This window comes from Eptesicus fuscus, chromosome 17 (genome assembly GCF_027574615.1).
Source record: "Eptesicus fuscus isolate TK198812 chromosome 17, DD_ASM_mEF_20220401, whole genome shotgun sequence".
Lineage (NCBI taxonomy): Eukaryota > Metazoa > Chordata > Mammalia > Chiroptera > Vespertilionidae > Eptesicus > Eptesicus fuscus.
This window is the reverse complement of record NC_072489.1, coordinates 40,055,513-40,081,991: the sequence shown is the minus strand read 5'-3', so window position 1 is coordinate 40,081,991 and position 26,479 is coordinate 40,055,513. Positions and strand designations below refer to the sequence as shown.

Genomic DNA, 26,479 nt, shown 5'->3' with positions numbered 1-26,479 from the left:
GCACAGCATATCAATATCCAATGACTATATCTTCCCTAGATCAGAATGTAACTAATTTCGACTAGCAATATAGGATTAGACTTTTAATCAAACACTTTGCTATTACATACTAAAATTCCTTAAACTTACTAATGCTGGTATACTAACCTAGTTAATCATCCACCCTCCCCCATTTTAGAAATATACCCTTCCACAACTTAAAAACATTAAGATCCATTTTCAGTCCTCTGATGTAAAAAGCATGTCAGTGAATTAATATTAAAAATTTACACAGTAAAAAGGCTTGAATTTCAGCCAAAGATTCTAAATACTGCTCATTCCCTGAAGACTTAAAGGGAGAGAGAATCCCTACCCATTTTCCTAGTGATTTATTTTTCTAAAATGGTCTGACACAATTTTTCATATTGGGGAATTTTCCCCTCACCTCCTCTCAAATTCCAAATTCTTAAGCCTGAAATGCTTAATAAAATGGGGAAAATGAGGCAATCGCTTAGAATTACTTGACAGGTACAAAATGTTAGTCTTTTTTAAATAAGACAAGATTTATAGAAATGTGATTTGACCCCATATTATGTAGTATGTTTTACATTTTTAAGTAATCACTCTAAAACTTACAGTACCTAAGACTGAAGATAAATTAAGACTTTAGTGTTGTAACTGAAAAAGTGCTAAATTATCCCTTTTCTAGTATTTTAAACATTTCAAACAAGTGCTTTCCTAGTGACAGTCAAGTTTACTATATACGCTTCCACCAAGCAGGAAAAACATGTCACCTGGATGAAAGAAAATATTTTTAGGAGTGTAGCACCGGTTATTTACTGAGTAATAGATATTAATAGATGATGTTTCACTCATTCTGAGGGGGTAAAAATATTCTAGATTGAAATTCTATTTGGCTATTGAATGTTAAAAATCCCTGCGCTACTGTGTCAGTGTCCTGTGTCCAACCCCTATCCCTGCCCCCCTCCCCAAGTCCCCTTACACACTATCCACTGAGAATCTAATCTCTAAAGAGATTATTTTAAAATTTATGTTTTCAGGACATACCTGAGAAAGGGTGCAATTATGCAGAACGAGGAACCCAAGACTGTACTAATACTGGTTATAAGTTCATAAATTCTTTCCCAAGACAAATCTAAAGTCTAAGAGGTATGGATCTTCAAATATGTCTTAACTGCTTTAGATTTTTTTGGTTCGTGTGTAGGGTCATTTCCAGTGTTAAAAAGATCATCTTGGCCTGTTCAATGACAGTTCAAGATAGGATAAAGAGTTCATTTCCATATTCAAACAATAAAGATTAAATATTATAGTTATAATAATTGCTTTATCCAATAAATCTATGATTAACTAAAAGTGCTTGCTTTACGGCTTTTGATACAGATCTAAATGAACTGGAAACCTTAAAATTACGCCCCTCCCCCAATAGTTGCAGAATTAATGTTATGTTTTGTTTGTGAAATCAACATTAGCCTTGATTCTCATTTTCAAACAATCTAAAAGATTTTTCTGACTATCAAATGAAGATGGCCCAACTTCACCACATTATCTCTCCTGTGACTCCTTTTTAGTATTGTAGGACAGAATCTTTAGCCTTTTCTCAAGTCTACATACTTTCCCATCCTACTTTCTTTCTAACCTTTCTTCCAATCTCCTTCATAACACTGAGGGCACACAGCTACAGGGCTGATATCTGCTATTTAAAAGGCAACTGAGAGTTTATCTGGGAGTAAGAGACAGAGGATATGCAAAGAATTTCCTATTTTCTCTTCAGTCACCACATTAACAAATCTCAAGTCTCAGGGGACAGAATGAATACAAACAAACAAACAAACAAAAAATCTAAGATGACTTTGGATGTCTGCATTCCTTGTACCACAATTATAAATTTTTCCATTTCAGTAGAGTTTCAAAGCAATTACATTAAAAAAAAATCCCCATATAGCTTAATAGTCTCCTAAATGGGCTGTTTGGCTGAAGCCATTAAGTTTTTAATAACACTGGCCTGACTGTAGTATTAATGAAGACCTAATTATAATGGAATAGTAACAAGGAAAATTATCTTTGATACCTTCATGAAGGTCAAAATTTAACCTGTAACTTTCAATGTCTGCTATAAAAGATTAAGTGGAACAATTCAGTCTATTGCCATATTCTATTACCAATGACAGCAACCTGAATATTATAGAAAAGGGTGGTTCATATGAAAACCACCTCTGGAATTTAAAGAAATAATAATTACAAAAGCAAAAATATGTGGCTTCAAAATTGAATCTACGGTGATAATACCTGTTAAAGAAAATGATATTGAACTGTCATACATCTACTATAATGAAAAATAATTTCAGGTTCTGACACTGGGTGACTCATTAATTTTACAAAAATAACTGAATCCAAGCTTCACTATCACGGGTCAATGAAATGTAAGAGAATCACAAAGTCTTAGAACCAGGCCTTGCACCATGTGCTTACTTGGGGTAGGGGGAGAACACAGCTCACTAGCAGCTCCAGGGTTGCTATGTACTGCCTAATGAGAGAAGGTAGTTATGTATGATACGGGCCTTTGCAGGCAGTCATTTTTCATCTAATTTAGAGTTCTCTCCAGAAAACTGGGAACTAAATTTCTCGTGCCTTATTTGTTTTACTATCTGATCCCATATAGCTCATCTTATAGCTCAGGTAAAATGTTGAAGAATGGAAATGCCAATTGGTTGAGGTAATGGTTTATATAAGATAACCAGAGTTCTAAAAGCACTTCAATATTGTAAAGTAAAAGTGTACCAAATAAAGCTAATACAACACACTTCACACTTGTTAAGCTTGCTCACCAGAACTGAACAGTAATTAACTTCACATAAGGACCCCTATTATTACACAAAGCCTTACTCATATTCATGATCTGCTGTAGTCAAGGTTTATCAAGCAACATCTAAACTTCAGAATAACAACAAACTTAATATTAAAAAGTATTATACACAAATATAAATTATTCTTCCTGAAAGAGACCTTGTCCTTCATGGTTCTTGGGGGACAGAAATAAATGTATAGCTCATCACAAACAGTTCAGAGTCACTTATAAGCTACTGAACAAAGTATTATACTACTTTACTGTCAAGTCTGATGACTGTCTCAGAAATGAAAAAACTAATGATAAAAATACCAACTAGATATCCTTCCACAGAATTAGTGTTTTTTATTTATAGCATGATAGCTTATCTACTCTATAATGTCAATGCTCTCTCATAAAAAATGCAAGAACTGATCTTAAATACATTATCTCCTAACATAGTCTGAATACTATCATATAGTAATGTCATTATCTGCCTACTGGAAAATGCAAGGAGAAAAGGCTTTTGTGACACAAACAGTTGTGAACTATACTTTCCCATAACATAAAAATGGTCAACTGTTGTTTGAACCACGCAAAACTCTGATTAGCAGAAATTAAGCATGCGAACAGACCAATTTCTTTTACATCTTTATGAGGACATCCCCAAACTAGAATATCTACACTGAAAGTGCCAAATCAAGAGAGAAATCAAATATTAAGGGATCACTGCGGCACCAAGACTGACAGCCAGCCATCATGTGATGAGCCACCTTCAAGAAATACATGGTATAATGGAACTCTGAACACAAAATTTAACATTAAAAGTGCACCTGAATATTACAAACTAACTTTACAAAACCTACAATAAGGTAAAATATATATTTTTTGAAATATTCAGCAGCTTTCTGTATTTTTTTAAAGTTTTTTTTTTTGAGAGGCTCATGAAATTTAAAAGGGACCACTATCTAATTTCAACCATGCTTCACAAAACAATAATGGCTATTTTATATTGCAGTTACCAATGTAATGCAATTAGTGCTTTAAAATAATCTACAAAAAAGAAAAAGAGAGAGACCGACCGACCTTTGGAGGAAATATACTTATTCAAAAGCTTCTTGGAAAAGAAAATTTACCTGAATATCAAGTCATGACTGATCTCAAGTGTAATGTTTAAAAGCTTCACAGACATGATTATTACAATCTTCAGGTCTCAGGACTTTTAATCTGAGAAAGTTTAGAGTTTGGTTTGTTTTTAAAATTCACTTTCTAACCAAAACAAATAATAGAAAAACTCAAATTTTCACTATTTACAACTCTCAGCCTACAATCTGAAATGACATAATACAAGTTCTCTTATTTAAACTGCAGCATTAAAGGGTAGGCACACCATTCTTCTGCTGCTCGATTGTCATCCACTGAAACACACATAGAAAATATTTATGTTAGTAAAATGATCACTCCATGTACACTACTGTGACAAATTTTACATAACTCAACTCATACATCACTTTATAGACTACCACATAGGATAAAACCTCTCCGAACAGTAAAACTCTACAAAAGTTGAACTTTTACGGCCAAATTTTTAAATGGGCCACTTTCTGAGAGAGGATAAAAGCAAGCACAAATTAATTGCTCAAGGTACCTTTTTGCAGCAATCATGGGCTACTGAATACCCCAAACATCATGCAAAAAGGTACCACGGCTACAATTAATTGTGTGCGACAAATTATTGAGTGTGGAACAAAGGAGGCTTTCCTTCATAAGCTTAGCCCTTTGCTTCCTTCAACTGCAGATGAAAACCATGTTTCAGGGTATTTTTATTGCAACTTCCAGCTAGGCTAGAAAATACTGCAGTCATCTACCTGCTCTTTCTGTTGAGAAGACTAGAAAGCTAAGAGGAAACAGGCTTAGTCATCCACCGAATAAATAACCAAACCGAAAGAAGAACCCAAGCCCAGACTACGTAGTATGAGCAGTGCATGTATTTTAAAAACAGCAATGGTGTGCCTAACCTTTGAACACATAGGTTGCTGAGGGAAAACTATCCTTAACCTAATAAACTGCTCTGATGTTTCTAGGCAAGAATTTATGCCTTGGGAATATCTGGACCTACTTCTCCTCAAACTGTTAGTATCCACCTGAAATCATCAGCCTCAATTTTAATGCTCTAAGTTTGATTTCATTTTATACAAAAACTCCAATGACTTTTTAAATTTTTGGTTAAGCGTTTAGAAGAGCCAGACCACCTTTCTCAGCAGATTAGAATAAAGGGTGAATGTGGTATGATTCTGTTTTGCACAAACAGTAATTTCAATTTGGTCACAATGCAAAATTAAATTTCATGGGCTTCACTTATCAGGTATTCTTGCAAAAAAAAAGTGGAAAATAAACGTTCCCAACTTAATTAGTATAATGTAAAAAGCCCATCTCAGAAAAAAAAAAAAAGGACCTGTAACACTTTCAATAATAAAGATAAATTATTTTTTTAAAGTCCATCTAAAAAAAAAAGCAAAAAGCTTAGATATTCTTCAAGGAGTGCTTGTTCAAACATGATCTGAAAGGTCCTGAACTGTGTGCTAAACAACCATAAAAATAAGCAAATACCAGAAAAAGTTAAAAAGGGGATATTATGGATGCCAAAAAAAGATTTAAAGCAATGAATTAAATAAAAACTAAAAACAACACCCCCCCCCTTGTACTAGTATTTGCATTAGTTAAAAAAGAAAATCTTGATTTCTGATTGAATTATTATTAGAACTGAAATGCAACCTAAATCATAATAGGTTACCTTGGGGCTGTGTTTTTTCTCTCACCACAAATATGGATCCTTCATTCATGTGGATATTTGGGCAGACTACTGAGGCTGTACAATCTAGATACCATTTTACAATATTATAATTACTTATACACACTTCTTTTCCTATTTCTCCCATTCCCCAATAAACAGATCTTATTTTAAACTAGTTGCTGCAACGACAGTCATTTGTTAGCATGTGATCAAATCTATAAAAGGATTTAAGAATACAAAGAAACTGAGTTTGCTAAAATGAGGCATCCTCTATTGTTATGTAATGTACCCTGACTGCTCCTGAGTAAGAACGGAGCTCGTCCTCCATGAGATAAGGCTATATCCTCACTTGTTGGTGAGACCAAATTCTACCCTTAGAAAATCCCAAATGAAATTACAGCAAAGGTAGTGTTACAAAGTAATTAACCGAAGCATTTCTGAAGGTAGTGTGTGCACATTTTCCACCTTCTTCCCCTCTGGGTGAGCACTAAACAGATTGCTAATTTGTTATGTAAATTTAACAGTGAGGAGAAAAATCATAACATGTAAAATTGACCCAAATAATTATTTATCATGGAATAAACAAATTTCTTAAATTCAAAGGTTCATGTTCTTAAGAGATTTTTCTTTAATTTAATCCTTCAATTAGTTGAATTGCAGAAGAAAAAATGTGAATAATTTTATAAGATGGCTTCCAATTTTCAGTGATAAAGCTCCCCGTATACAGAGGTGTTTTCTAAAAGGGGGCTTTTTATCTTTTTTAAATAAAGGCAAATATAACTTAAAAGAAAGAAAAAAAAAGCATGCAGGCTCTACAGGCAAGGAGTCCGCTTCCATGTATCTGTTCTCTGTGAGGTAACTCAATTCTCTTATAGAGAAACACGCAAAAGGCCAAACAATGTCCCGAGTGATACTGCACATGAAAAATTTTAAATATGCAACATTCAGAAAGCACCTTTCACCTCTGTACACACAAGTCAATGCAAAATCTGCAGAGAAACAAGCGTCACAGCAAATGAAGTTAGGTGCAAGCAATGACAGCAGTAGTGCTCACCCAGTTTGTACAGTAATTGGCACTCTACAGTATTCCTACTCATTTTTTGATTCATTTGCACTTTGTGCTGCCTCTCCCTGGGGATCTAATTCAATCTTTACGGAAACATCTGGCCCCTCCGACCTCATTAATTTCATCTTTTTCTTTGGAGGGTTTTTCAAAGTGCCCAGCCTCTCCTTTACTTTGTACTCCAGTGTACTGTGGGGAATCCCATAAATACTCTGAGCTTTGGAAACACTCATTTTTCCACTCATAACCACTGAGATTGCTTCCTCCAGTATCTCACTGTTGTACTGTCTGTAACGCCCTCTTTTCTTCCGAGGCTGCTTGGAGCCAGGGTCTCCTTCTTGATCCGATGTGGGATATGGCTGTCCAGAGGTAGACTGCTCAGCATCTGAGCCCCAAGAATCGGGTCCAGCATCTAACATGCTTTTTCTATTTTGTTTTGGAAGAATAGCCCTCAATTTTTTACTAAGCGCGCTCTCCGTTTGTGAACCCATTACCAAAGAGCTATAGCTGTACTGATCACCAGTGCGAGATTCCCAAGAAAGATCCATTCCTCGAACTTGTGGTATCTTTAAATCTACAGGAGATGAATGGCTCACATCCTTTTTTCCATCTTGTTTTGCTTGAAGTGCCATTTTTGGAAAGGCAGAGTTTTCTGCAAGAAAAGGAAGGTCACTGATGTTGCTGAGTGCACCATTTCCCCTGAACTTCATACGGCTGAGGTTGAACTCATAATGTGGTTTTGCCCAAGAGGCTTCCCTGGATAATATTAAGTGCTGTCCATGATTCTGTAATCCAGATGGCCCAAGGCTGGCAGCTGTGGACAACTGGTTTCTGCTCAGTAGTTCTTCACTAATCTGCAGGGATCGAGCCAATGGAACTTTGAGTGATGTGGAGTGTCCAAAACCTTCCCTGGTTCCATCCTGTAAGCTTCTTGGAGGTACCCCATCACCACTCCGAAGTCCGTCTGGGCGGTACTGGCTGGGTCTCCCAGGTCGCCTAATTGGATGGAAGGAAACTGATGTGAGCAGGACTTGCACAGGTAGGGAGGGATGGGTGAGGGGACCACTCCTTTATTAGAAGGCCTTGCTTGGGTAACATCACTTTGTGTTATTTATTTATTTTTCTCTAAAATTAAAAAAAAATGGTCTCAGCAGTTAGTTTTAAAACGTGTTCACAAAAAAAGAAAAAGGAAAAAAGAAAAAAAAAACAGGAGCTTTTTGGGCAAAGAAAAATTAAACCTGTCAGCTGGTCTCTGGTTGGGTTCACAAATTTTCGGAGAAAAAGTTTCGCGCAACTGTCTGAAAATAGCACCTTAATTATTAATTACAAAGTAATCATCAAGTCTCCATAGATCTACACAGAATTGTGTTATCAATGTGACGTTACCACTAAACAAGTACAGTAATAAAAGAGTAAGCCAAATTATTTATTGTAATGTAACATTTCCAACATTCATAACAACCAGTCATAAAACTGGAACCATTTACATTGGTGGAACCCATAGATAATTGTTCATTTATCCCACAAACAAGTTGATGTTCACTATAAAAATCAAACAACTCCAAATGACATTTCTTATTTTGTTTGGGAAAATAAATATGGCTACCAGCTCCAAGAAGGAAAAGTACCCCAAACCAAAATACCAATCGCATTATAACTTACCACACTTCTTCATTTTAAAACACTATTAGTTGCAGATACATGAGTACCACTGATTCTCCATTTGAAATAATCCAAGCTTTAAGGAAACTATCCTTTATTTCCCCCAAAACTTTGTTCCTTAAGCTCTAATCAAATAATTTTCACAGGAATATAAGCAATTTTGTAGTCTTCTTTATTAAAAAAAATTCTTAAAATACCAAATATCAATTTTAAAATTTTAAGTAAATAGCCCTTGAATAGTGTTTAAAAAGTCAATTACTTACACAAAATTAATTCATAAGGTTTTCATTTTCACAATAGAGAAAGATTACCATTGATAAAACTGGCAACTGATAAAGCATGCCCAAGGGGAATTATATTACACAGGCACAAAAGTGGAACTTTGCAGAAATAATGATAAACTAGCTTTGTTCTCCAAAAGTCTACAGGGACTCTGTGCTGTTATCAGTAAATAATAGCAAGGATAACAATGAAAATTCAACTAAAAGATGGGCAGTACTGTCGGTGCTTTTGTCTTCCAGAAAACAATACCACAGAGAAAACTCCATTTACAAGGATAAACACAGCAAGTTCAACCATATAATAATACATGAAACCTGATGGCCAAGTTTAAAGTGAATCATAAGCAAGGAATTCATTTATACAAATTGCACTTAGGCTTCTACATGTGTTCTGAATTACACAACTCAAATTTTTTGATATATAAATGGAATCCAATGATTTGGGACCATGACAGCATCTACCTAGTACATATAAACTACGTGAAAAGAAGAGCTTAAAAGAAAAGATTAGTAAACTATGCAAAATAGATTAAATAAATGTTATTTTTAGACTGAATATAAAGGAGGAGAGAAAAGGGAAAATGATGGAATTTTAGAGAAAATAAAGGGCACATTTTAGAAGTCAGTAAAGAAATCCTTCAATTTGAAGATAATTAAGTGTAAATTGAAACGGTTAGTCCATTTAGTGTCTTATTCCTAATACCATCTAAACAACGCCCCATGTTTGATGATCAAAAATTTAAATAAATCTAAATGTTAACTAATTTAACTTACTCAAGTTATTTTTCATATCTAGATGACGTTGATTTTTGGTTACAACAGTTTTTTATGAAAATTTCTTCCCAATATGCATCTATATATCTTTGTTAATACCTCATTTTTCTCTAAATAGTTAATATATACACATAGGAGAATTAGACAATCTTATACTGTAAAATTAGGAGGTCAGGAAATTCGCTTGAACCTGCTAAAGAGTTATCAAAACTATGCATATAATGTCTTGACAGCATAAGATAGTTATCTGTCAATATTTACAACCAGTCTTTATCTACTTTAAAACAAAAAATACAATCACATTTTCTGAACTGCCATACAAAGTTAAAATTGCAGTTCAAATAAACAAAACAAACCAAAACAAACAGCTGACACACACCCACACACTACATTAGAGATACCAAGTTAATTACTAGAGCCCAATTTTTATTCAACAACTTCAGCACACATAATCCAGTACTGCCTTTACATCTGAACTCTGAAATTATTTAGGTTGGGGTTCACACTCTCAAATACTCAACAACAAAAAGTCCAAAGACATTCTTGCCATGCTTCTGATTATTTACTATTTGTATGAACTGGCACAATTGATTTATACCAGTCAATTCTAGATCAGAGACTGTGCTTTTACTTGATTGGTATACTAAAAGTAATTTTACTAAAGGTCTAACCTAGAAGAGTATTACTTTGAAGGATTAATTTTTAAAACATACAAAAGAAATTGGCATCATTGATAATTGTCCCCTATAAAACTGTGGAAGGCTACAAATATTTTTCCCTTACCCGCTCCCTGGAGTACTGGAGCAGCCTGGAGAATGGCTCAGGGAAGTGCTGCCAGCACATGGACTTTTCTTAGTGGATAGATCAAGTACACCGTCTGTAAAGACACAAAGAAACACCTGAGGATATTAAAAACTAGGAGTAAATGGGATCTGAACAGGCCAAAAATGACAAAGCAGTGGGCCTAGTCAGTAACTAGCAGATACACTAATCATATATTTGAGCTATGAAATCAATTCATTAATAGAGTCAGGATATTTGTCCTCCTGAAGCAACATAAACTTAGCAAAGCTTGTTATATCTAATATCTATAAGTGTAAAATATTTTATTAATAGGGCAAAATAAAAGGTAAAGCATATCACTATAGATGTTAAGATACAGTGAGATATTAGAAATAGCAGTTTATACAGTTTGAGGTTCAGCCATAGAACTATTAGACTTCATTTTCTAAATAACTTTACCAAAGCACTAAAAGTACATAAAAGTTTAAGTAATAAGTAATGCAAAAGTCATTTTAAAATATAAGTTTACATGGTTAAATTACACATATACACTCTATAAAATGAATCAGTTGTTAACGGTTTACACAATGTGCATATATTGTAATTACGCTTTGGACCCCTCTGTAAAAAACTGTACATTTGTTGTCAATCTCTTGAAAAATATCTGCAGAGGTTCAAAATTCACAAGCTGATATTTATAAAGACAAAGGGTTGTTGTTTTTTTGTTGTTAATAAGCTATTATAAATTGATGGGGAAAGTTTAAGGGAAGAAAGAAGAAAAAAAGTCTTAATAATGACTGAACCCTAGAGCAGGCGTCCTCAAACTACGGCCCGTGGGCCACATGCGGGTGTTTTTGCCGTTTTGTTTTTTTACTTTAAAATATGTGCAGTGTGCATAGGAATTTGTTCATAGTTTTTTTTAAACTATAGTCCGGCCCTCCAACGGTCTGAGGGACAGTGAACTGGCCTCCTGTTTAAAAAGTTTGAGGACCCCTGCCCTAGAGGTTTAACGTCTTAGAAGTTAGACCAAATCCCAAATTCATGTTACTAGAATAGAAAATCAGACAACTTTCTTTTCCCACAAAGATTTTTATTCCCCTTATAGACATGTCTAGAAAAGAAAACTTAAGAGTCTGGACAACTTTTAAAGTTGCCATTCTGTCCAAAATTAACCGAGTAAGATAATACTCAACGCACCCCTGATTTTCAGTTGGCCAGCAGAGAGGCTTAGCTATTTAGTTATGTTAAAAACTGCCCCAATATTAAACCCACTTAGAACTTGTGCCTGAAGACACTGTATCTTCCAATTTCAGGCTCTTAGAAATAATAATGCAATTGAGTTTATACACCAAAAAAGCCCACACTCATACAAAATAAGTATTGTCCTGTCAGAGTCACTAATATTTCTAAATATATAACTGTAATTTTCTAAAACCAAGTATCCCTATTACACATCTAACCCAATTAGATATTTAACAAGCAAATATACGCATTAGAATATTTCCAACCAAAGACAGTATTATTTAAAGACCTCTAAGTCTGTGTAATCAAATAGGCAACAAATTCACTTAGGAAATATAATTTTAAGTGAAGCAATGAGCTTGTATACTAAAATCCTATCACCTAGTCCAAATTTTTCTTTGTAAGTACATGCTGTCAAAATAATACACCTTTTAAGCATACCACTAGCTATAAGAAGTTAAGTTAGACTAGTGGTTATCTTTTTATGTTAATCTCCATTATTAATACTTTAAATACAATCTCTATGCTGTCATTCTCCCACTGTAAATCTGAAGCTTTTAGTGCAATATTTTGAGCAATGAGATTTTAATGAAAGCTACCAATTTGGTAAAGAAAAAAAATCCTCAATAAAACAGAAAAAAACAACTTTGCAAATATGGTAATCAAAGGTACACTGATCAATGTGAACACAGAACAACTACGAGATCTTGTGCTAGGAAATGTCTTAGAAAAACAGACATTCTGATTGCTACTCACTATACAGAAACAGGAAAAAAGCAAAGGAAAATTATTTTTTAAATTCTTTAAAAAGTAACTAAAGTCATCATTAAGTGCAAATCCTTCGTAAATAATTTATAATAAGCAAAAGAAAGTCCTTTAAAACAGGTTTTTATAAGAATTAAACTTAATTTACTTTGTAAAATAAACGTGTATTTCTCACTAATAAATTCACACATCTGATAACCTTTCTGCATACTCCTATGAAATTTCTATGACAAAATCTCATTAGTACAGACATTACTAACTTAAAATTTTTACTTGTTTGAACAATGGCAGAGTGAAAATGCTCACTTCATCTTTGTGAAATTAAGGTAAAATGAGATCACAAAGCAACAGAAATATTTAATCTATTTAAGAAAGTAAACTTTTCAAAGACTCAAGAATTATTTGCTAAGCAAATAACCTCTTAACCTGCTACTTAATTAGGATCCTCACCAACAAATTATCTGGAAATGCTTGTGGGTTAGTTCACAATATAGTGCATATATGAAATACGTTTTTTAAATAAAATAATGAATACACTTAACAGCCTGAGTATGTTTACTGTTTTCTCATTATTTCTAACCCTAAGAGCTTCTTTTTTAAAACTGCCAATAATACGTTTTTGTCTTATGATCTAATTTGTAGAATATAACTTCTTCTACCTAACAAATAAAAACATGTTTATTTCTCAGGTGCTAATCCTAAAACATTGATGGAGGAGGGGGAAAAATTATTTTTCAGGTGTTTCTTTAAAACAAACAAACAATGGATATGACAACATTTTGGAAAGTATAAAATGCTTATATAAATATCAAGTAACTTAAAGATTAGTAACAACTGTAACTACCTAACTTTTCTGGGTGGTACATAAAACATGACTATGGACTCCTGATGGGTAAGGTAACCACTTTATATGAACTTCTCTATCACTGCATAGTTAGCAATTTAAGAATCATATTAGTTTTTATTCTATTATTGCTACTGGTGCCCTACTTGCCAATTATTTTTTTCTCCCCAAATTAAAAGTATTCCGATTGGACAGAGGAGACCTTGACATCAAACCATACCTTGTTCACTAGGTTCTGACTGAGACTTTCTGACAGTAAGGTCCAGAGGTGAGTCTTGGTCAGCCATGAGAAGTTTGCTGAGCACAGGGTTCTGAGTAGTTGCAGCCGTGGGAGAGGTGGTGACTGGAGATGCTTTCGGCAGGCTTTGGTTCTTTGTGCTATTGGGCTGGCTGGGGTCCTGAGTAGAGCTATTTTTTGAGGTATATTCAGCAGCAAATTGTTGGATCATTCGCTGCATGATCTCACGGGCCACTAGGGGAATATTGGGGTCGGAGACCCAGGGACTGTCTGTAAACAAAGATTTATTTACTTTTAAAGTGGGACAATGTACTAAAAAAAAAAAAAAGACAGCTTTCAAGCAAACATAAAATTTCATTTTATTTTTTCTTAAAATGCAGTATCCTAAAATAGCATTTCCTCATAGTTATATTTTTAATCTCTAAGCTTATGAGCTGCAGATTTTTAAAAAAAACATTTTCATAAAATTAGTTATAAACATCTCCCCAAGATTATGAATCAAATAAAGGGATAACAATTATTTTGGGGGCAAGAATCACTTACCTGATACAGAAATCCCCCAACACTTCTTTTATAAAATAATTACTACCCTATTTACTATCTCTAGATCATATCTGTTGTTCTTATCAGCAGTTTCTTCCTAAATTGCTGAAGCATGGATTACTCAGTTCATGAGTGTTTACTTTCTGTTAAGGACTGAAGGCATACCAATATTATAAAAGGCGACACTTAATATTAAGACCAATGATAGGCTAGGGCAATACTTCTCATACTTTAATATTCATCCGAATCACTTTGAGGGCTTGTAGAATCAGGTCTGCCCGATTCTGCAGTTCTAGGGTGAGGCCAAGGCATTTCTAACAGGCTTCTCGATCCTGCTGTGGAAAGGCCACAACTTTAGAACCCTTGGGCTAGCTAGAAGTTTAAATGACAAATCTCAAAAGCCTAAGACCATATATTTCCTATGAGTTCTTTAAATACACCGTGCCAACCACTAAACACAACACCTAGGGAAGCAATAAAATAAACACCTACGTTATCATTTTGTAATTAATATTAATTTTAAAAAATTGATTCTATTTTCAGCACTGGAAAAAGACCTTGAAGGTCAAATGGGTTACAACAAAAGGCAAAATGTTTTGCATACATATATTATCATATCTGTATCAGGATCACATCATCAGGGAGTCTGAGCTTCGCCAGAGATTATGTTTATTCACCACTATATAGTCAGAACCTAATATAGCCTGCTGTAAAGTATGCATTCATATTAGTTAAGTAATAAATGGATCAATCAAATCAATTGCCATTCAATTGCTTTTTTTTTTAACAAATGAAGGAAATGTGCTCTGAAGATCAAGTGGCCTCTTCAAATCTGTATAGATGGTTAGTGGTAGACCCTTGATTAAACCTCTCCTCCTGCCCAGACGGTGTGGCTCAGTGGTTGAGCATTGACCCATGAACCAAGAGGTCACTGGTTCAATTCCTGGTCAGGGCACATGCCCAGGTTGCGAGCTAGATCCTTGGTAGGGGGTGCAGGAGGCAGCCAATCGATGTTTCCATCTCTCTATCCCTCTCCCTTCCTCTCTCTAAAAAAATAAATCAATAAAAACATATTTAAAGTGGGGCAATCTGGCTGCTGAGGCCACCACAGTACACTGCCTCACCATATATTTACAAAAAACAAAAAAACAAAACTTCCCCTTATCTTAATGTTCCAACCATGATCTTTACTTCTCCACCATACTTGTGAGGTTTTAAAAGATGGAGAACCTAAGTTTCCTTGGTCTTTTAAAGATTAACTATAGAAGATAAATTACGTTACCCAGGAGCTGTAAGAAACTTAGGTTGATTTACAAATTTAGGAAAAAATGACTCATAACTAAAATCTAATATTATCACAAAACACACACACACACAACACACACACACACACACACACACACACACACACCTCAAAACCTCACAGGACTCCTAAAAACAGACAATTATTTTTTCTGAAGGCCAATATTCAATACCAGAGGATGATTTAAAGTCAGAATATTTTTTTAATTCTCTGAAGTTTAACAAGGTTTTGTTCTACCAATAACATTTCTATTCTACTAAAAATTATTTTCCACCCTAAGTTTCCTCTCTATAAATAAAAACTCTGAGTATGCAGAGAGTGTAGAAATAAAGATACTCAATTAGGTAAGATTCAGAAGTGTTGTGGCTTTTTTTTTTTAACATATTTTTATTGATTTCAGAGAGGAAGGGAGAGGGAGAGAAATTGAAGCATCAATCCTTGATCGACTGCCTCCTGCACGCCTCCTACTGGGGATTGAGCCCGAAACCCAGGAATGTGCCCTTGACTGGAATTGAACCCAGGACCCTTCAGTCCGCAGGCCAACACTCTATTCACTGAGCCAAACTAGCTAAGGTGGTAAGATTCAGAAGTTAATATAATCACTAACAATGGTTCCTTAAATGTTTTTAATAAACATTTTAGCAATACATTGCTTTAAAAATCTCTCTACCGAATGGATTTTCTTATTAATATTCTTATTAATATTCATTAAACTTTCCAATTAAGATCCATTTTTTTACATAGCATACAATCCTCTAAATGCAAGAATATACATATATATGTGTGTGTGTGTGTGTGTATATATATATATATATATATATATATATATATATACACACACATATATATATGTACTGTAATTCCAAGTTTTAATGTATTAGTGTATATTTTTCCCCTGGAAAGTTGGAGAACATGTACTACATAAAGAAGGTTCCAAACAGGAAGCAAAAAGAAGTAATTTATGAAATGTCTCTGTGTTTAACTAGATTAATAAATGTAATGAAAGATTTGTAGGAATCAAAGGTTTTAGGACAAATAACACAAATTGCTACCTTTGAGCTTTAAATGGCTGCAGCATATTTTACCTTTTTGTTGCATAAATAACAATCACAAACCACAATTCATGTTTATGAATTGATGACATCTTTGCATTTGAATTTGTCTTTTGAAAGCTTGCTGAACACTTTTCATTCCTTCACTTTCTTAAAATATATCTATAAATCGAGTCATGTCTCAGTGAATATGCACAATTGAGTCAAATAAAAAACAGCAAATCAGATCAAAATTAAAACTACAGAAAAACATGTAAATGCTGTCTCACAGCCACCTGCATATTTCAAAAGTGAAAATCTAACATTTAGACAAGTATCAGATTTCCTTAACACAAGTGACAAAACACGCTGAAAAGAGACATGATCATGACAATTGCAGAAGGTATACTGTCCTTAATTTGGAATTTATTATAAACTCCGTACTACAAAAGCCTACTTTTATTGCATTAATGTTTCTATTTAGTGATATTTTTACATACTCAATTATTTATAACATACAATTTGCAATATTTGGAAACAAAGAACTAAATCCAAATATCTGAAGTAGTTATTAAAAACAAAATATTCACTTCAGACTAAATTGTCTGTCATAATTCTGGATAATAAACATTTTAAATATTAATTTGAAGAATAATGCTCATCTTTGAGATATTTCCAAGATGATTAATAAAATATCTAAAAATAACAATATTAATACATAAAGCAAGGCAGAAGGAACTTCCAAATGCAAAGTAATAGTTCTTTTTCTGAGCATCATATGCCAGTATACAAAAATATACAAACTTAACTTTACATACAAATTTAAGAAATTCTCATCTCTTGAAGTTTATTCTAAGACTGATTTCAAGGTAATAATTCCTCCTTTAAAGGTTATGTTCTCAAAAGTTTAATTTCTAAATAAAATTGTATGAACTTCAATGTAAGTTATTTCTGCATGACAAAAAATGGGACTAGTAGAAAAGTAAGCTAACTCCCTCCAAGCTAAGAGTGAATGAAAAGTGGTTGCTCCATGTACATAAGGCAGAGGAGTTCCTCTTTTCAGATAATGACATTTGCTGCAACATTAGACCCATGATTCAGTACATTGCAGAGGAGCTGTCAAGGTATTTTATTTAGTTAATAAACTGATAGGCCTATTAGTCATTTACACTTTAAATGTGAATTACTAGAACTATTTGTCATTTATACTTTAAACGTGAGTTATTTTAATAAGACAATCAAATGTTCATAAAACAAAATAATATTACTGTTTTGAACATAATTTTGCAATTCAGGGTACTTTATTGAGACAATAAGGTGAGTCCAAGAGCCTCAGTTGGGAGCTTTAGGTCAGAAAGTGCAAGAAGGTATTATTTAAAAGAGAAGAAAGGATATACTAAAGATTTAATTTTGTCTAGGGAACTGATAGAAGAAAATTTTTTTAAATGCCACTGAAAACAGTAATCTTGTGAATTTCTTTTTCTTTTTTTGCATTCCTTAATTTTCTAATACACTTCACCTCATACACCCTTTTGAAAATACTAATTACATTATGCAGAAACCCAGCTGGTCTCCAAATGTAACCAAACCATTAGAATCAGCACTTATCAGACTTTTTCCCAATGTACAGGCAAACACCAGCTTTCAAACTTAAAAGGGAAGAAAGGAATTTCCAGAGGAATGACAGGTGTAAACTAGAACACTGAAGAAATATTAAAGAAAATGGAATCATTGCGTCTGCTGAAGATTAAAAATCTATTTAGAAAGAATATATTGAAGGTAAAGACTCTTCACTAAAATGGCTCATGAATGGAAACTTCCTGAAGGTCTTGGCTGGTAGCAATTATTCTTTGAGGACAGAGAAATGTAAAACAAGCCTACAAAAGTTTCAAGGAGAAAGATAAATTGAAAAATACAAGAGGTGAAGCTACTAAATGCCACCTCAAATGTATGGGGGAAAGTTTTATTTTATAATAATAAATTTCTTTTTCTAATTTTAATAACTTAAAAAAATTAGTGAAATAAGACTACATCAAGGAGAACAACTGCTTGCAAATCTAATTTCAAGACACAACTTTACATTTTTCTCTGCAAACAATAGTTCGGTGAAAAATTACTAGAAATTTACAGTTAGTTTTATGTTTTCAGTGATAAAAACAGTAACTGTTTATGTAAGAAAATCTGACTAACAATATATAGAACTACTGAAACCTTGCAACTTTCAGATTTTCATAATAATTTTAAGAATTATTTAACTAAAACTTATTACTTCAGAGTAAAAGGAGGGAGTGGGGTTGCCTTACCCTATTTCAAATTTAACTTGACAGAAGAAACATGGAGAATTATAAAGTGTATTATCAATAAAGAAAAATATTTTTTAAAGTAACTCTTTAAAAATGACATTGAAATTAAGAAGGTTAATACAAGACAAGCAGGTGCTAAATGTCATTCTTTATTGGAACCAACCTTTTCTATAAAAGACTGCATTGAGGAACTCTTCTGCTTGTTTCTCGAATCGAATGATTTTTGCTTGCTCTTGTTTAAGCAGAGCTTCCCGCCCAGCTCCCGAAGCTGGTTCATCCAGACCGACTAAATGTCCCTGAAAAAAATTTGGTGACATATTTGCACAAGTATCTTTCCCCATTCAATATCAAAAGCATAGATGTAAAAACAAAAACAAACAAACAAACAAAAAAACCCATTAACAACAGATAAGACAAATTTGCTTAATACAATTACAATATTTTAAAACTTCAAATCAGGATAAAATTTATCTCCACAAAAGTATAAAAGCAAAGTGAATATAAAAATATACTTTGGACCTGGCTGGTCTGGCTCAGTGGTTGGAGCATCATCCTGTGCACAAAAGGGCTGTGGATTCAAATTCCACTAAAGGGCACATACCTGGGTTGCAGGTTCAATCCCCAGCCCTGATCGGAGCACGTAGGGGAGACAACCAATCAATGTGTCTCTCTCACATAGATGTTTCTGTCTCTCTAGTTCTCTTCCCTCCTCCCTTCCTTCCACTCTCTCTAAAAATCAAGGGGGAAAATATCCTCAGGTGAGGATTAAACAAAACAACTCTCTCTCTGGCTTTTAATACAAGTTTATTTTATTTTATTTTATTTTATTTTATTTTATTTTATTTTATTATGAGTTTTGTTTAAAACTTACAAGTAAACTCTAATTAATCTATAATTATTAAAGGGAAATTTTCCTTGAGCATTTAATATAATGGTTTTTAGTATACTACAGCAATAGGTTCAGACAACTCAACTCAGTAAAAAAATAAATTAAAAAAATCTCAAACTCCAAGTCTCATTTGTGAATCACATCTGCCTTCCTAGTACAAGATCTGTTTCCTCCAGACACAAAACAAAAATTTGTAAAGGGCCATTCGGAGGTAAAACTCAAGAAGAATGTATTTGAATTCACAATTCTGTCCCTAGAATACCAATTTACAAACTGAAGCTTTCAAATCTTTAATGGGTTGTGAAATTAATAGGTCAAAACTAGCACTAGAAAAAAAGAACTCAATAACAGAGTGCATCACATTCTTTAAGGGGAAACATTTCAATATCTTAAGGGGAAACACTTCAGTATCATATGTCATCCCACAGACTGTCAAAACCTGCTCTCAGAACTGCAGAAATATTGAACTTGGTTAACAACACTTTGCACTTCCACCCTTGTAGCTAATAAATAAAGAGGAAACTATGATAATAAAAAAAAATTATAAAGAAAAGCAAAGTACATCTTTTAAGTGTTCTTAGAAATAACTATTTTGTTTTTAAATACCAGTGTTTTAAATACCAGTGTTTAAAATACCAATGCATGTAACTTACTTCAAGTTACTACAATGAATCAACACATGCATTTAGTTATATAACGGAAAACGTAAAAGTGCTCTAAATAAGAAGATGGGGAAATACCTTGGCACAATGTCAAACAAGACACTAAAGGCATGTTATAATTCACAAATGATTTCCTCAAAGATTTTAAATACATTTAGTGATATTTGCAACGAGCTCTCTATGATTTCCCCATCACCCAAATTGTGTCAACAGTGCAATAAAAATACGTATTTTTCAAAGATACATTTAGCATCAATTACAAATTATAAACAAACTAGAGGCCCTGTGCATGAAATTCGTGCATGGGTAGGGTACCTAGGCCTGGCTGGCGATCAGGGCCCATCTGTGGGGCGACTGGTGGGGTGTTCAGGGGGGCCCCCCCGCTGGCACCCAACCTTGGCGGGCATGGCACCACCTGCTCGCCGGCCCCACCTGCCTCCCTATGCGGGACGACCAGTGAGGCGATTGGGGGGGGGGGGGGGTGCCCCACTGGTACCCACCTTGGCTGGCCTGGGGGTCTGTGGGCTGGGGGTAGCTCCTGTGTTGAGTGTCTGCCCCCTGATGGTCAGTGTGCATCATAGCGACCGGTCATTCCATCGGTCGTTCCGCCGTTCGGTTGATTTCTATCTATATTAGGCTTTTATTATATAGGATAGTTTAATATGAAGAACTCTCTTGCATACTCAAACTTAAACAATGATGACTTAACATTTCCATTAAAGACATGCTAAGTTTGCCACATTGTTTAAAGCTTTTTAAATAAAATATCTTAAGTGTTATAAATCATTACAAAAACCTTTATTATTTGCACTTCCCAACATTCTCTCATGGACTAAAAAATTATTAAGAAATTGACTTTTAAAAATGAATCACGAATAATTTAATTTTGATATAGATTTAACATCTCAAAGGTACTAGGAACAGGTACATATATATACCTTGGAAATACTTCAGGTTTGGTTCCACACCACCACAATAAAGTAAGTTGTAATTTTTTTGTTGGTGGAGGGCCATGCCTTCAATTTGTAAAAAAAACACAACATCCATAAACCATAATAAAGCGAAGTTCAATAAAACAAGTATGTCTGTATTAATTAAACAGTCCAACAAAATCCTCAACTGTTGATGCCATTTCATTTAGAGATTTTTTTTTAAAAAGACATTAAGTGGCATAAACTGAACTTAAACTTAACTCCGTAGTAGTCCTACAGTAAGTCAATTCAGTCAGACTTTGAACAAAACATCTATCCTTAAACTATGTTTCATGTAGCATTCAAGCTACTTTCTAATCTAAATCTGTTAGGTGGGGGGGGGGGGGGGGGAGTCCAGAGCTGATGCATGCATCTGCAAGGCAGATGGTGACAGAGATAACTGGCGCCTTCCTAGACCCCTGGCCTGAGGCAGGAATTCCACACCTCTCATAACCTCCGCCCTCCCCCCACTAAACAGCTGTATAAAAGAAGTACCTGTGCCCTCTTTTTGGCTTGAACTTCCCCTGGCCCACCCTAGGACCAGCGAATTTTGCCCGGGAGCGCAAGATTAAAACCTCCCCCTTTTTAATCGCCTGGACTCTGTGTTTTGTCTTTTCCGTCTCAAACCTCTCAAAATCAACACAGAGCAACTAAGTGAGCATTCAGAAAGGCAGGTGATAAATGTTTTTTCTTGAACCAAACAATTAACCATTTTATCAACCTGGCCTCTGAAATACACAGATGACTTTTAGCTGGTGCATATCAATTATGGTCACATCTTTTTGTGTATGTTTTTAAACAGTTTTATTTAGATATAATATACATACTATACTATTTACCCAGTTAAAGGATATAATTAAATAGATTTCATATAAGTGAAATCACTCAATATTTGTGGGGTTTTTTGGAGAAATGACTTTTCTTCTAGAATAATGTTTTAAAGGTCATCCAAGTTGTAGCATGCAGTATTTACTTCCTTTTTATTCCTAAATAATATTCCGATGTATGAATATACCACATTGTATCCATTCACCAGTTGATGAACATTTGGGTTGTTTCTACTTTTTGGCTACTATGATATGAATAATGCTGCTTTTAATATGTTTAAGTTTTTGTGTGGATGTACATTTTTATTTCTCTTGGATATTTATACTTAGGAGTGGAATTTCTGGGTTGTATGTTAACTATGTTTACCATTTTGAGGAAGTGCCAAACCGTTATCCAAAGTAGCTATTCCATTTTATATTCCCCACAGCAATAATAGGAGTTCCATTTCTCCACATACTCATGAACACTTGTTATTTTTTATTACACCATCCTAGTAGATGAAAAGTTGTAGCTCATGGTTTTACATATGCATTCCTATAAGGACTAGAATAATTGAGCATCTTTTTATGTGTTTATTGGCCATTTAAATATACCTTCTTTGCAGAAATGTCTATTCATAAGCTTTGCCCAGTTTTTAATTGGGCTATTTACCTTTTTATTTTTGAGCTGTAAGAATTCTTGACATGTTCTGTATACAACTCTACTATCAGATATATGACTTGAAAATATTTTCTCCCGTCTGTGAGCTATCATTTCACTGATGCTACTGTTGGCAATACAAAAGTTTTTAATTTTAATGAATTATAATTTATCTATATTCTTTTATCATTTGTGCTTTTGATATTGTATCTGAAAAACTAGTGGCTAAACCAAGGTCATGTAAATTTACTCTGTTTTTTTCTAAAAGTTTTAGGACTTACTTTTAGGTCTATGATCCTTTGAGTAAATTTTAGTATAGGGTATAAAAAAAGGGATCCGACTTCCTTTGTGAAAAATCACTGGCCATAATTTTACTTCTGGACATCCAATTCTATTCCATTAATCTATACTTCTATCTATCCTTATGCTAGTAACACACTATGTTGATTACCGTCATTCTATACTAAGTTTTAAAATTGCAAAGGGTGAGTCCTCCTAATTTGTTATTTTATAAGACTGTTTTGGCTATTTCAGGTCCCTTGAAATTTCATATGAAAGAGGCCAGCTGGGGTGTTTGATGGGAATGCAGATTCTGCAAATCAGTTTGGGGATTAATGCCATCTTCATAACATTAAGTCTTCTAATCCATGAACATGCCATGTTTTCCCACTTACTGTACTTAGATCTTTAATTTAACAATGTTTTGTAATTTAAAGTATGTCTTACACTGCTGTTCAATTTATTCCTAAGTATTTTATTCTTTTTGATGCTATTGTAAACTGAATTTCATGTTCAGATTGTTCACTGCTAGTTTATAGAAATAGAATAAATTTTTAAATAATGCTTTATTCAGCAGCCTTGATCCTGTTGGGTGAAGTGCTCTAGAGATGTTTGTTATGTCTTATTGATTCACAGTGTTGTTCAAGTCTTCCATCTTTGTTGATGTTCTGCCTATTACTGAAAGTGGAGTGTTGATGTGTCCAACTATTATTGTTGAATTATCTATTTCCCCCTTTAATTCTGTCGCATTTTGTTTCACCCATTTTAGGACTCTGTTGTTGTGGATTTAATTATGTCTTCCTGATAAACTGATCCTTTTATCATTAGAAAATGTCCCTTTTTACTTCTAGTTCATTGAAGTCTACTTGCCCAGCAGTGTGCAGTCTCTGACATCACTTCTCAGAGGATGCTGTCTTGAGCATACACAGTCTCTCTGTCCACCAGGAATGACTGAGGTTTCAGCTGGACTCTGGCAGTCTTTCTCTGGTCTTCCCTTTATAAGCTTCTGGATGATCTGCCGTAGTGGTATCATACAGCCCGGTGTTAGCCTCTACTAATTGTTCTATTGTTTTTGCCACACCCTGGGGCATACATTGCACCAGTCTGATCCAATAAAAGTGGGGCCTCTCTGTAGGGGTAAGGTGTTGCCAGTCTTTGAGGCTTGTTCCAACCCCAGAAGGGCTCTTCTTTGCTATCTTTTTAAAAACATTCTTTTAAACATTTAACTTGTCTGCTATTTCACTCGTTGCTCTAGCATTGGGGAACTACCAGCATCCTCTTAATTATTCACCAAAAAGATTTTCAACATCTTTTTGCCAGCTCTATTCCAAATAAAGTCAGTTCCCTTGGGAGAGCTAGTCCCCTTAAGAATTCTCTGTTCTTAAGGCCTCCTTCTCCCTTCAGAAGAACCTCTGCGCCACTGCACAAAAACTGGGGGCTGTAGGCCTGTGCTCTATGGGTGGAGGTGCTGGATGACTTGTCCCTCCTGGCAGGGAAATTTTGCCTTAAGAATAAGGCATGGCCCAGGGCAATGTTCTCAGCCTGCTGCACCTAGCATAAATTTTCACTCAGTAAAGACAGAGTGCTGAAAGGAATCCCTAGAAGAAAGCATCTGCAACAAGAAGGTAGAAAGTATGAGAAATGCCCCAAATCTGCTCCTCCTGCTTAGAGAAGAGCTTCTCTCAAGCTGAGCTATGGGAGGTGGGTGGGAGTGAATTACGGTTCGAATGCCACAGATTCTTGTTGTTCTTACTGAGATTTAGATTTTTTTAAAAAGTAAATGATTCTTCATCTGTTATATGCTCTTAAGATTAAGTATTTCCAGAGTTCAAACCATTGTTTAACAATAATTTTCACCAAATGATTGTTTAGCTTGTTTTCTATCCAGAATAACCAAAGATAAAATATACTAGAGGCCCGGTGCACGAAATTCGTGCACGGAGGGGGGTTGTCCCTCAGCCCAGCCTGTACCTTCGCGAATATGGGACCCCTCAAGAGATGTCCGACTGACCGTTTAGGCCCGGGATCGGGCCTAAACGGGCAGTCGGACATCCCTCTCACAATCAAGGACTGCTGGCTCCCAACTGCTTGCCTGCCTGCCTTCCTGATTGCCCCTAACCGCTTCTGCCTGCCAGCCTGATCACCCCCTAACCACTCTGCTGCCAGCCTGTTTGCCCCCAACTTCCCTCCTCTGCCGGCCTGATCACCCCTAACTGCCCTCTCCTGCAGGGTTGATCACCTCCAACTTCCCTCCCTTGCAGGCCTGGTCCTTCTCAACTGCCCTCCCTTGCAGGCCGGGTGCCTCCCAACTGCCCTCTCCTGCTGGCCATCTTGTGTCCACATGGGGGCAGGATTTTTGACCACATGGGAGCAACTATATTGTGTGTTGCAGTGATGATCAATCTGCACATTACTCTTTTATTAGATAGGATAGAGGCCTGGTACAGGGGTGGGGACCAGCTTGTTTGCCCTGAAGGGTGTCCTGGATCAGGTGGGGGTTCCCTTGGGACATGGGGCGGCCTGAGTGAGGGGCCTGTGGTGGTTTGGAGGCCGGCCACGCCCCCTGGCAACCCAAGCGAAGGCCCTGGTATCTGGAATTTATTTTCCTTCTACAATTGAAACTTTGTAGCCTGGAGCGGAGCCAAGCCTGGGGCTCCCTCCGAGGCCGGCAGCCATTTCTGTTGGGGTTATAATTGAAACTTTGTTGCCTTAAGCGGGTGGGCCCAGCCAGGGTGTGTGGAAAGCTTTGCTTCCCCTGTTGCCGGCGGCAACCCTGGCCTGCTCTCTCAAGCTCCATTCTGCTGCCATTTGTTTGAATTTGTTTACCTCTATAATTGAAACTTTGTAGCTTGAGTGGAGGCTTAGGCCTGGCAAGGGCAGGCGGAAAACTTGGCTTCCTCTGTTACCTAGGAAACCTTGCTCTCTGTGGCTGTAGCCATCTTGGTTTGGGTTAATTTGTATGCTCGCTCTGATTGGATGGTGAGCGTGGCTTGTGGGCGTGTTGGAGGTATGGTCAATTTGCATATTTGTCTGTTATTAGGTAGGATAACACAAAATCATATACCTTCTTCAATTGCATCTGTTCACCATTTTAAAATTTTATAGCAAAAGCCCAGCTGGTTGAGTCCATCCCATGCACCGAGAGGTCACCAGTTTGATTCCTGGTCAGGGCACATGGCCAGGGATTTCAGGCTCAATCCCCAGTAGGGATCATGCAGGAGGCAGCTGATCAATGTTTCTCTCTCATCAATGTTTCTATCTCTCTCTCCCTCTCCCTTCTTCTCTCTCTAAAAATCAGTAAGAACATATTTTTAAAAATAGTTATAGCAATGATGTATATGCAAAATATAGCTCATTCTCCCTTACTGGACATACATATACCAAAATTAAATGAACCAAAAAGAACAAAACTGTTCATATGACAACGAGCTATAAAGCTAAAACAATCACTAGGAGATGGGAAGTTAAAGAAAAACCATTAAATATCATTTCCCATCCCCCACATCTAAATTCCAGAAGGAATCATTACATACAGTATGGCAAAAAATAACAAAATGATGTGACATAATAAAAAACAATTGTTCTTCTTTTCCTTTATTATCCAGAACTAAAAAGCAATCAAGTTGGAGATTTGAACTGAAATCTCCTATGAATTATTTCCTTCAGGATTCAGGAATTGGTTCACCTATATATACATACCTGGAACATACTCCCAGAGCTTTGATTCTGTAGCTCTGGGGTAGGGAATAGTCATTATGTTT

At 35.3% G+C, this 26,479-nt stretch overlaps 1 protein-coding gene across 1 annotated transcript in view; it reads right to left on the bottom strand.

Annotated features, from left to right (window-relative positions):
• Positions 1–26,479, bottom strand: part of LCOR (ligand dependent nuclear receptor corepressor) — a 106,944-nt gene that overhangs the window by 17,807 nt on the left and 62,658 nt on the right. Inside the window, exons 5-7 of the mRNA XM_054728711.1 lie at positions 18,614–18,746; positions 13,253–13,540; positions 10,182–10,275 (exon numbers count right to left, since the gene is read on the bottom strand). Coding sequence (XP_054584686.1) covers positions 10,182–10,275; positions 13,253–13,540; positions 18,614–18,746 — 515 coding nt within the window. The remainder of the gene's footprint in view (positions 1–10,181; positions 10,276–13,252; positions 13,541–18,613; positions 18,747–26,479) is intronic.